Consider the following 13,549-nt stretch of genomic DNA (forward strand, 5'->3'; position numbering starts at 1 on the left):
AAATTCGAACCGTTTAATACGCCGTTCACTTACTTCAACAATTTCTGTAAAGACTGCATGAATTTTTCCTTCGTCTTTTGAAATAATATACAATACAACTGAAAGTTATTTTTACGTACTTTGAATTAATACTTGGACGCTGTGTCAACCTTTAGAAACCCTTTTAGATGGCCAGGCTGAATGTTTCTTCTCTTCTCTAACCCATCAACCTCAGTTGAAGAACTTCGGCAAAGGATAGAAAATGTATGTAAATCCTCTGAGTATTGCTCTGAGCTCCAGTAAAGATTGGTCAAAAAGAGCTAATCTTTGTATCTTTACAAAAGGCAGGCAGTTCGAAGATGAAATGTGATTAATAAATAGCAAACCACCAACCAAAAAATTATTGGAATTTACATCTAAACAAACGAAATGCATTTTTTCAAATTTTTGCCATAACTTTGACCAATTTAAAATTCGATTATAATAAAAAATAATAAAATGATGTGTCAGGATGTATGGAGTCGCAATTTGACATTTTGAACTTGAACTGGGCCTGAGGTACCCAGAATAATTTTTCTACAAAAAAAGTAAAATTTGTTAACTAGACTAAAAAATATTAAACAGGTATTTTTGTGTTTTGATAGCGTCATTGGTTCAAGGGAAATTCAGCCGGGCTAGTTAAAAGGACACCCTGTACATAATATTTGGGGTTTAGATTACACTTTTTAAAACACATCAAGTTAAAGGATTTAGAAAGGTGAATTTTTCTTTATTGAAACTTTATTTTACTGTAATAAGTTTCGGCAAGCTCTAAAATGAAAATGAACTCTTAAATGAATAACATGACAATATAAAAATTTATTGCCATATGCTTTGACGTAGGATCTGCATTAACTATAAAAAAGGCATGTGTCTAAATATATGGTATGGTAAAAAAGGATACTAGGAAGCGGGGTTTGCGCTCCACTGCAGCTTTCCGGCTTATTGTACCTTCCTAGTTTCTTAGTTCAGTGCAATAGACTCAATCCTTCTCCTTAGAAGTATCAGGTCATTGACTGTTGCTGCTGCAATTTGATTCCCTAAGTTTTTCCGTACGTTAGGTTAAATCTCCATTGAGCTGTTGCTTCGCATTCGAAGATGATATGAGTGGCTGTTTCCTTCTCATTACATAATCTGCCAATGGGATCATGGTTGTATGATGTATGTTTTCTCAGATGCCAGTGACCGGTTAGTAGTCCTACCAATCCTCTGAGTTTGGCCCTCTCCAATTGCAGCAATGCTTTTGCCTGTCTTGGTGAGGGTTGTTTCATCATAAGTTAGCGCCGCTAGAGTTTATCCACTTCTCCTTTTGTTTTGTTTGGATCCATTCTGCGATGGAGGATTCTATATTTGTTTTTGTTATCCCAAGTATAGGTTCGGGGCCTATATATGGTCTTGCAGATCCTCCTCTGGCCAGACTGTCTGCTTTTTCGTTACCCAAAATTCCCCTGTGCCCTGTTGTGTTTCCCCAGGTTTTGGAGATTTTGGATATATTCACTGACTAATTTTGATGTGATTCTTTTACATTCTAATACTTTTATGGCCGCTTGGCTATCAGATCTTATGAGGATTTTTTTGCCAGTGAAACCTCTTTTAAGATTTTGCAGGGCACAAGCATTTATGGCATGTATTTCTGCTTGAAAGACCGAAGTGTACTTCCCTAATGAGTTTGATTGCTCGTGTTTTGGGCTTGTACAGAAAACGCCTGAGCCGGTTCCTTCGTTTGTTTTGGAGCCATCTGTATACCATATCATTGTATCTGATGCTCTCCTGTGTTCTTCCTCTCCTTTGTAGTCCGTCGAGACTTTATAGGAAGTTGTGAAGAATGATTCCGGGATCATATAGTCAGTCCCCATTCTAATAATGGGTGTCTAATTTTGTAGATTATAGTTGTATGCCCTAATTGTTTAGTTCCTTTCCAATTTAATTGTTTCTGGAGCCTAAGTGAGCTTTTCCCAGCCTCCCCTTGTATGAATATTTCCAATGGAGGTAGGTTTAGCAGAGTTTCTAATGCATTTGTAGGAGTTGTTCTCATTGTCCCTGTGAGACTAAATATATGCTTTACGGGCGAATATTTCAAATATAAATTAATGGTTTTTATTACGTCAATTGTTAGTCATATTTTTGAAGGAGTTGGCTGTATTTTTAATCCATAACTTTGGGGAAGTGACGGCATCTTTTGTGCCATCGTTTTTCATTTTTTAAAATAACATATTTACCACGTAAATTACAAAAAACAAAACTAAATTATTAAGAAATAAAGTAAGAAGGGCAATACAGTACCATTTGTTGAAGGCTGTCAAAATTAACGAAAACAAAAATTTTCCACATATTGCAAATATTAAAACTATAGTACGGTGTCAGTTGGTGGTACCTGTGGTGAAAGGCCGGCGACGTTGGCGTAAGCGATAGCCTGTGGTATGACTGTGAGGCCTACTGTCACGCCGGCCAAGAGATCAGAGATGGCTATCTGCGAGTTGTAATTCTTAATATAGGAAATAAAAGGAAGCCTTTTATACAGGACCTTTTTGCTAAAGAATGTTCTCCTCGATACGATGTTCACTCCCGTCCAGACGTTGAAGTTAGGCCCTGTACGGAGTTTGTCATCAGCCTTTTCCGTTTCACACACTAAAATACACAGAATAGTATTAACAACTTTGTATATAATACAGTGAAAGACAAAAAAACACCGGACATTCGGATTTTATTGTTTATTTTAAACTGTATGTATTTTTATATTTGTACACATATTTATTTGATTAATATAAGCCAAATTAAACAAGATCACATTTTTGAGTTTTAATTTAAAAAATTTAATTACCATGGTTGGCAAGAAAAATTTAACAAAACGCCGAAAATAATTTAATGACAGAATAAAATTTAACTATAATAATTATATTACTTGGTTTTGCTCTGTATGCCTTATTAAGACCAACACCAGGTAATAAATTGGTAGTTAAATTTATTCTATCACTAAAAGATTTAGTGTTTTTTTGGTGAACTTGCTTTCAAACCGTCATAATTGAATAATTGTAATAAACTCCATATTCGTTCAATTGGTTTACATTAAAATAAGTATGTTGCAACTAATATAGTTTGATATAAACAATAAAATACGTATGCCTGGTGCTTTTTGTACTTGATTATAAACTGCTCAAAAATGAATAGGGATATTTGTAATTTATTCTTATTCTATTATTTAATTAAATTAACCGATATATTCTTGTTAGTTGGATAAAACAAAATAGAAAATACAAACCAAAAAGAAAAAAATTGTTAATCCACATTTTTAATGTCGGATTTGCTTAAGAATAGTAAAAATGAAGATTGCTCATATTGTAAACAAACATCTTTTCTCGTCTTTTCTCCATTTTAATCCCGTTGTTTCACTTTAACCATGGAAAGATATCATCTTGAGCCAGAAGTTCGCAATATTATTGTGAAAATGAGACATCCAGGTCACCGGCAACTGGATATCGCAGAGGCAGTCGGAGTTTCTCAAAGCGTGGTCTCCCGAGCTTTAATCCGATTCCGAGATACTGGAAGTGCCAATAGATGGCCTGGTATTAAACGCATTTCAACGCTAAGGGAGGGCAAGAATATTGTCATTCTGCAAGACGGAATCCTTTCCATAGTGCCCGCCAGATCCTAAATGAAGATACAAGATGTTTTGGCAAGGCCTTTATCAACACAAACGATTCGTAATCGTTTGTGGGAAGTTGGCCTCACATCGTAAACCCCTTTGAGACGATCTGCAAGCGAGCGTCTAAAAGAGAACACCGATTGGAATGCTGGTATGTTTACTGATGAGTCTCGTTTCTGACTGTATAGTGATAGCAGGCGCCGAAGAGTCTACCAGGAACAGGGGATGCGTACAATGCCCCAATTCGTGCTCCATTCAGTGCAGTTTGGAGGAGGCGGTGTAGAGGTCTAAACTGGGATTTACACTGGAGGACGAACTGGACTCCATATTGTTGAAGTTAACTTACCGTAGTCCGTTATGTTCAATAATTTATCGAGGAATACATCGCTCAAACCTGGGAACTCATTGGCAGGGATTTTCGATTTCAGGATCACAATGCCAGACCTTATAGAGGCAGAATTGTTCATCACTGCTTCGAAAACATGGAAATTTCCCATCTGCCTTTCCTCCATTGTCTCCAGACCTCAATCCCATTGAGCACATGTTGGAAACTTTAGAAAAGACTTTACGATCACCAACCGCAGCCAGGTGACCTGCATCGTGGCAACATCTATGGATGAAATTAAAACCTTATGAAAATGAAACCTTATTAACAGGCCTAACAGGTGCACAGAGGTTTTAGCTAACAGAGGACATTATACATGGTATTAATTGTTTAAAAAAATTATTGTATCCAATAAACAAATTTATGGAATTAAAACCTTTTATTTTGTTATTTTTCAAAATCCCTTAATTAAATTTTCCTTCAGTAAAAAACATAATAATTTCCAATAAATTTTAATGTAATTTATAATAAAAGTAAAATAAAAGTGGTAGGGAATTTATACAGTAAGTAAATACTACAAAATTGGCAATATCCCTATTCATTACTGAGCATTTTATATGCGTATATGCACCGGGCCAATGATCATCAAATGTACAAAATGTATAAATATTACCACGGAACACTTTGGTCTCTTTTTTTCACCAAAACCATCTTAAAATGTCTCAATTATTTTGGCATGATACCATCACATACCTGTCTAACATGCTATGATTAGTTTGTGTTATGAAAGTCGGTGGAACTGGTGTAAATTGTAGGACTAATGTAGTCTTACGTCATTTTAAAAGAAGACGAGAGGCGTTCGTTCTCGCTCACTCCTCGCAGGCAGTGGCCTACGATACAATTTTACCATTAGGGAGTTTGTTAATCCCTCGTCATGTGCATGGAGTTGGCCGCCCGTGGGTGGTCTTGTTTAAACTATTCTGCCGTGAAAACATAAACCACCATAATATTATGAGAATTCTTCGTATGGTATGCGGGGTGATGAACCCGCAATTTGGTCGTAACCGATTATTATCGTCTGTTTATCATATAAATCATACAGGACACTGAAGATGGCGAAATGCCGTTATCGCTATTATTGATAGATCCAAAGTTAATATTTTCGGGTGTGAGGTATGTGGCCCCATTAGTTTCAACCATAATAGGTTACCCGTCATCTCTACCAAATTAATTTACACGATAAATGCAGTAAATGCGAATGTGAAGGCCATCCACGGCGGGCACGGACCATGCAATTGCCCACGGACTGATAGATAAGTAACTACCAATAAAGCAATAACACTTTTAGACAGATGGATTTGACAAGGAAAAACAAGATATTGGTTTATATGTTTATAATAGGGTTATTATTTAAATTCTATCAATTGCATAGAACATAATCATTACCATTTTAGATAAGCCCTTAAAATCTGGAAAGCGGATCTGGTTGTTCAATGATTCAAACTTTTTCAATCTAATTTTAAAAACAATAACTCAGCGCATCAACTTTCTAGTTTAACATTTGGATGGATAAAAAAGGTTAGGATTCATTTTCTGGCTTTAACAATACGACATTTTCTTATTTTAGAAGCTGTAAAATTCCCTTTTCCTTTTAATAAAACGTGAGACTAAATGAAGTATATGTTTCTCTTTTTTTGCCTAAATCTAACAAGGTACAGCAGGTTAATTGATAAAAGATAAATCTACGGATGCTAAACGCAATTGCATGGTTCGTTGAAGTGATTTCGGCCTTGATGAGGGAAGGTCGTGACGGTAGCAAGTCACCGGCGTTTTAAGGGCCTTGGTCCTTGTAGAACAAGTCAACAATGACCGTTCCGTAACCCATTTACATATCATATGCACTTATTTGATAATAACAACCTTTCTTTTTTGAGCCATCGTGAAAAGAAGATTGAGGAATATAAAAGGTAAAGGGCGACGAATCAACACTAAACATCTATAAAACAACTTTGGCGTTGCTATATAATAGGAACATTGCCAACCATCAAGTTAAAAAAAGTTATTTTCCAAAACATTTATCTACGTACTTATCAGTTAATTTTCTTGCAAAATCACGTCATCTTCAAAGGGAACATGTAGAAACATACTCCCCATTACAGGGGTACTGTTGTGGAGGAAAAATGGTGTATTCACGATTGAATTCCACTTGTTCTCATTTTGTCATTGAAATAGTTGATCTGTTATTGAATCAGTTCTGACAGTCTGTATCTCAATAGATGATAGTTATTTAATTTTATTTAAAACTGAAATGAATATTGCATTTTTAATCTGTGTGGTGTTCAGAAAACCTTATTGTCAAAAGGAGAAGAAGGGATAAGAAGGTTTAATAATACGGAAAATGACCTTACATTCCGCTTATCCAAAATCGTTTTACAATAAGAAAATCTTCTTTGCTTAAAAAGAAAAATACAAATAATTAAAATCACCCCAAGCCAATAGGAAATGGCAGTTTGTTATGTACTTGAAAGTCGGATTCGGTCAATCATAAAAAGCTCAATCATATCAAAATACAATATTTAAAAATTAATTATTTTTGGTCGCCTTGTGTCGAGAATGTCACTCGGTGTCAGTGGCTCTTTCCAGCTGTCCTCCACGTTCTTCGACCTTTTGGTCATTTTTGTCGGGCAAGGCCGGTTTCAAACAGAAATGCACATTACTTCTAATCCGAAATAAGATCAGGGTTTAAATATCGAGAGCCTCGTCATAATGATCACGATAGTAGTATTATATCATAAAATATGTTTGATAATCGGCTTGTATCGTTTAGGCTCGAATGTGAAGACATGGATTTACTCGATCGAACGGATCGTCAAGTAAGAATTTGTGCACAATAAAATCACGCCTAGACTCATCTATTTAGCCCAAAGAAATATCAAGTGAAATTATCATCGCCAATAAAATTCTTTGAGTATTTATCTTTTAATGATTCAGAAATCTGTCTTGTGTCACCCTTATACATTTGTAGTAGTAAAATTATTTAAGTATTTACGATATATAATACAAGTCTTATACAATAAAACTGGGAAACAATGAAATATAATTGTTTGACAAAGAAGTAAGCAGTACGATCAAAAGCGTTCTGACTCTGCAAGTTTGCGGAAGGTTCACCGGACAAAATTAGATTAGTACGACAAATAAAAAACAGTTCGAAAAAAATACATCTTGTATCGGAAAAGCCGGCGGCGAGTTGGCAACTGTAAAATTCCCCATTACACACTTCACACTTCCCGTTCTTCTATGTCTAGAGTGGACAAAGGATTTTCACGTCGTGACATCCTGAAGGAGAGATTGAAACGTAACTAATACATATCGCACATTTCAATTGTTCGTTTGCTTCATTGTTTATTATGCTGTGGTTATTTTTTATTAAATTTACCCCCTCCTCCCTCCAAAAACATCTCTTATTTAAATATAGAACTGAAGAGATTAAACTTCTGAAAGCTCAAAGTGACTATAAATGGAAGACGAAATGGAAGGAGGTTGGATGTAGTGGAAAATAAATTTCACCTTTTTTGTTTTGCTCATCAATAGTGCGTGAGAATTATTATCCGTCTGCCGGCAAAATTCTATTATAGCAAGTTCTATGCTAAAGATTTTTATTGGAATTGTATTAATTTTTTGCCTCATCATGTTTCATTTCTTAGCAAGTAATTGGGAGATTTTTCGTTCATTTCATTTCTAAAATGTTTTGATATATTTTTTCTCTTTGAAGCAAATGTAATCGATAATGGTTCCTGTTTTTCTTATTGTAATAACTATTATCTACATTAAATGGGATTTCAGCTAATAAAATACATATATATGGCAGTGGCGTAGTGTGATATGAATGAATGAATAAATGAAATAAGAAAATTAAGTTTGCTAAAAGTCCTAAGGTTGGAGATTCAGAAATGGTTTCATTTGTCACCAATAGAAGTTCTAAAATATTTATAACCCCCACTTACTTAAATTCTAGTCACTGGGAAGAACAGTTTAATGAGGTTTCTAATATGCTTGAAACTATCAGAACTTGACTTAACAATGGTGGGAGAGTTAAATGCTTGAATTGGATCTCTCCAGGAAAAATGTGATAACTTGTACGAGTTATATTGTTTCAAATGTAAGAAGTAAGAAAATTGTGAACATGTGTGAAGATTCAGGTTTAGTTATTTTAAATGGACGAACCAAAAAAGAACCTGAAGGCAGTTTTACACACCTTGGAAGTAGTTGTTATCGATGTATGCTGTGTCTTAGAAAATGTCCTCCCTATTATTCATGACTTTTCAGTGGGATGCGAAATTTTCTCTGACCATCTCCCTATAACATTTTGTGGGGAATGCGAAGAGAATCCATTAGAACTTGATGAAAAGTCTTCTCTTTGCTCTCTCAAATTACATTACATGTAGGCAATGAAATTGTGATCACACGAGATTTTGATCAAAGAGCTTCAGCATGGTTGTTGAAAAATACCCCACTGGTAGAGCCGTGTCACTTATAATCGAATATGTTAAAAAAAGCGGCTGCATGGCAACAAGGGTAAAGTTAAGGCATAGGTTTAAGATCCGTGAGATTATTAGAAATGGTACATAGGTAGAAAAAATACTAGAAATTAAATTGTCAAGAGAGCACACTTTGAACAAATTGAAAGTATGAAAATTTAATAATTTATAAAAAAGATGGAAAAATTGTAAAATGTTAAGCTTGGTAAAGATTTTTGTGATATTGTAAATTTATTTAGACAATCAGGACATAGGATTGACAGTGATATCTCAACAGCAGATTGGGTTGATCAATTCAAAACATTATCCACATATCTTCCATTTCATGTTTATGTTGTATTTTAATGTTATTCCATATTACAAAGTGCTTAAGAATAAGCCTCGGAGTCTCTAGAGCAACTGCTTACACTGTTTAATAAAATATTATTTTTAGGGAATGTACTTACTAACTTAAAGAATATGTAATCTATCTCTTATTTAAGAAGGGGTCGACATTTGAGGCCAAAATTTAAGAATAAGGATATTTATGTGCTAAAAGTAGTAATAATTTACAATTGGCCAAATTGATTGGGCACAAAATTAATTATTTATGTGGAGGGCAGAAGGTGAGTTTATGTACAATACAATTTTCTTTAACATTAATGAATAATTAAAAAATAACAAACAAATAATAATTTTATAAGGTAAGCAAAACTGAAAAATTATTCACATTGGTCAAATAATATTTTATAAACGTGAATGTTTTGAGAAATGAATTTCGAGAAGAAAAAATATTACCTTTAAAATTATGCTTAGGTGAAAACATGAGAATTGTTATATACGAATGGTTAAAAAAAATATTGCTTTAATTTTAGGCAAATGACGTCAACCTTTGTACAATACCTTGTGTTTGAATTGATTTTTGAATCAATTTTTGATCAATTTTGAAATTGATATTGCTAAATATTATTCTTATACAAATGAATACATAAAAAATAAACAAATGACAGTTTTTCACTATAGACTGAGAAATCATTAAATAAGGCAAACGTCCTATAAGTAGTTTCTTTATTCTTCTGCTTCTAGTGAATTATTATCAATTACAAAGACTATGCCATCCGCAAAATAAAACAGTTTTGATTTTAGACAAATTAAAAAGAGTATCGGTCTCATCACTAAGCCTTGCGGTAAACAAAAAGTCATTGTTAATTCTTCACTAGAAACTTCATTTATTTTAACACCAAGTTTGCGGATTTAGAAATAAAATTAAAAAAATTTCAATGGTATGCCTCTAATACCATATTTTTGCTTTTTATGAATTAAAACCTCATAGTCAACACAATCAAAGACCGCATTTCACGATCTACAAATAAACAATCAAAGACTTTGGAAATATCTAGAAAAAGTCCGATAACCTGAGTACTATTATTCAAATGTTCAGATATATGCTTCGTTAGATCAAATAGAGAGAATTACCGTGGATTTCTTTTTTGAACTGTAAAGGCAAGTATTTTGTGGACTTCATAATCTTGTGAGAAGAATAGACTTACTACCTCTGCAGCTAACGTCTCGCCTTTTTGTAAAGATCACTTTTCCGAGAAGTGCAGTTTAGCCGAACTTATCTTAAATTCTGTTTGGCAAAAAGCAATAATGCAGATGCCCCAGATCCCGTTGAAAGCTAAACTGCACGCTCTTTAACGCTATATCACGGTCATTCTAATGCCATACTGCACAGAAAAAACCCCCTTGCAATTGCACCTTGTAACCGGCCTTGACTCAAAATTTAAATCAGTGATTGGTCGGATAAAGAAGGATTTTTTCACATGGCATTTGGAGAGAGTACTGGCTGTACAGGACGCTCAGCCATGAGGTGACATGCGCAAACCTCTAGGCTAAATTAGAAATATTGCTGACATACGCTAAATTCTTGTTAGTTATCTTAACAAGTTTTAGTATATATTATTTTTTATGCAAACAAGGTTGATATGAAAAATTAGTGTAAATACGCTGAATTGTAAAAGTAAAAGGAGAACTGGTGAACTCCGTCATAAGCACTTCTCATTCAGCACGACGAAAGAAGGCACGTTCCACTTAGACGAATAGTGTCCTATACCGGCCCGTTATCAGTGTTCGACCAAATTTTATTATCGTTAATAGATTTATGGATAAATTTGCTAAATAGACCAGCCAGTAATTAAGTTATATCAAAGTCGCCTGGACATACAGAAAATTATTAAATAACAAATTCAATTAACTTGTCTCACATTTAAATTTCTTTATTTCTGTTTCTCCAGTTTATTTATTTTATTGGTAAATGGATATTTTAACTTAGTTATTTTTTATTTCATGTTTTTCTCATTCACATATGTGTATTTAGTTTATATATTAATAAAGAATTAATCCCTGTCAGACGGTTACCTTGCCGATTTAAGTTTATCTTGTAAATGTTTGGATAAAATATTTGTAAATAAATATTTTATTGTATTTTTTCATAATGCAATAAACTTTATTATTATTAACCAATCGGACGCTTTTTAGTTCATTTGATTTGCTCTAAAGTACGTAATTGTTGTGATTAACACCATATTTTTGTTCAATTCTTTTATGGCAAAGCCTAATGAAATAACCGCAGTTGATACTTCACGCGTCCCGAACACGAAAAATAAAAAATTCTTAAGGGTTCCGGTCGTTTATTCAAAAACGTACAAAATGCACAAAAGCCTGATTGATTTCGGTTGCGTAACGATAAAGAGGGCAAGTGAAATGTAAAGCCACAGGTCACAGTTAAGCGAACAAGGGCAAGTTCAATTCCGAAACAATACCTACCCATTCACATCAGATTGGTAATGTTTGACTGGCTGCCAAATAAAGCGCCGTACAATCGAAAATAGACCAATAGTTGCTCCTTATCTAAAGAAATCCTCCATAGAACTGAAAAAAGTTCACATCAAGAGTCTGTTATTAGCTAGTGCTGTTTATCCATGGTTTAAAGCTAAAGGTTGTAATCAATTTATTATTATTACAAAAAAGGTAAAACAAGGTAAAACCAACTACTGTATCTATTCTAATTAAAGTAGAATGGAACAAAGTTTGTTTCAATATCTAAACCAGAAATTCCTCTTGATCAATATTTACGAGTTAGCCGTGAAAAGCTGTTATTAAAAGCGCCGAACAAATATTTTGATACATTTTGTTGAAAACCTGTGGTTTAAGACATGTATCAACGTTGTTAATATGTGAAAATTCCACGAATCATGTAAAATTCCTTTATTCACGTTGACTTGGAATTCTTCCTATTTCTTTGTTAAATGGTAATTGGAATAATAAACACATTTTCCATTTTTCTGTTTGTTCTACGCCAACGGTAAGTGATTGCTGTTGTTGACATTAGATTAGTCGTCTCGTATTTTTTTGAGACGAACAGAAAATATATTTCATATCGAAGTCTGCCTAAAAATTGAACGACATGTATCCCTTGAACCTAAAATGATGCACAGGTCACTTTAATAATATGACATAATGTGTGATGATTAATGACCGTTAGTCGATGATTATTGAGAGTGCCCTCTCAACACGACGCACAAGAATGACACAATTACGCAGAAAACTAACATTTTTCGCCCTGAAGATGATCTCAATAAAAATGGAAACGTTGGCACGATAAAGAAAATGTTTTTCTAAAACGTCACACCAGACCGCATCTCACGATCTCCGAATAATCATATGACATAATGATGATTAATAATGAGTAAAGACTTCACGAGAAAAGAAAAAACAATGGGACCATTCGAACCAAGATATTTGGCTCCCTACCATATGTGCTTACCAACTACTTAAATTATAAATTAAAAAAGAATGAAGGATAAGAAAAGTATGAAAAAAGAAAAACATTCAGTTCCTTCTCAAGCTTTCGAAGGATATCACCTTCTTCAGGACTTTGAAACTATTACTAATGATTTAAACGTTTAACAAATATAAACATCTACTTACATTACTCGCAATTATCGCTTAAACCCTAATAACTCAACGATGAAAATATAAAATAAATAATAAAGTAAAAAATAAAGAAAAAAAAATTTGCCTTATCCCTGATTTTTTTCAATGTATAATTATAATATTAAGGCTGATATCAATCACATCAAGATAATAGCTGTGTAAATATGAATGTATCACTGATAACAACTTGCAAAAAAACGAGAGGATGGTCGTAGCAGCTTATACCAGAAATGGAAAAGTTCTCGTTAAACTCGAAGGAACATCACGACCTATAATAACCCGATACAAAGAAGATTTTGATTCACTCATCATTCCCATATCCCACTCCACTGAGGACAACTCCAACGAAGAGACTGACATCTGAGCTGCTTCAGGTAATTCAACTAAGAGTCCCCGTACCAACCCCACACAACCGAGGAGCCGTTAAAAGACTGGATTTATTTTTGAAGTAAAAAAAAATTAGCGGTATTAGCCATTAGCGTTTGGAATATAAGAGCTTATGAGAATTTATTTTATTTAAATAGAAAAGCACTTTCACCTTTCATAGAGTTATATAATTTGTTTGTGTGAGAAATGGTTAGAAGGTGAACCTACTGTTTCCTCCATATCTCAAAAATGATATGGTTTTAATCTATGTTTTCATAAAGCCGAAAAAAGATTTCCAAATGGCGGAGATAGTGGGTGTTCTGTTTTTTGAATAGTCAAAGTTTTTAACAATACTATTTATTGATTATTCAGAAATCGTGAGATGCGGTCTGGTGTGATGTACGTTTCAGAAAAACATTTTCTTTATCGTGCCAACGTTTCGATCTTTATTGAGAAAGATTTTGTTTGTAAATCCCAGGCTCTGAAGATGATCTCAATAAAGTTGGCACGATAAAGAAAATGTTTTTCTGAAACCTACATCATACCAGACCGCATCTCACGATGTCCGAATAATCATAGACTAATGGTCACTAATCACCACACAAAATACTATTTACTTTATTCTTGTAATCACTTTACTGTTCTCTCAAGTTATGGTGTATGTTTTTTACTGATTTTAAAACG

At 33.8% G+C, this 13,549-nt stretch overlaps 1 protein-coding gene across 4 annotated transcripts in view; it reads right to left on the reverse strand.

The window, feature by feature from the left end:
- The window catches only part of LOC106672362 (sodium-independent sulfate anion transporter-like), an 80,728-nt gene that overhangs the window by 28,244 nt on the left and 38,935 nt on the right, over positions 1 to 13,549 (reverse strand). For all 4 annotated transcript variants that reach the window (XM_014403730.2, XM_014403731.2, XM_024228389.1 and 1 more), the window contains one exon: positions 2,393 to 2,646. In XM_014403730.2, the coding sequence (XP_014259216.1) occupies positions 2,393 to 2,646 (254 nt within the window). The remainder of the gene's footprint in view (positions 1 to 2,392; positions 2,647 to 13,549) is intronic.

Source organism: Cimex lectularius, unplaced genomic scaffold (genome assembly GCF_000648675.2).
Source record: "Cimex lectularius strain Harlan isolate CLEC.00 unplaced genomic scaffold, Clec_2.1 scaffold222, whole genome shotgun sequence".
Taxonomy (NCBI): domain Eukaryota; kingdom Metazoa; phylum Arthropoda; class Insecta; order Hemiptera; family Cimicidae; genus Cimex; species Cimex lectularius.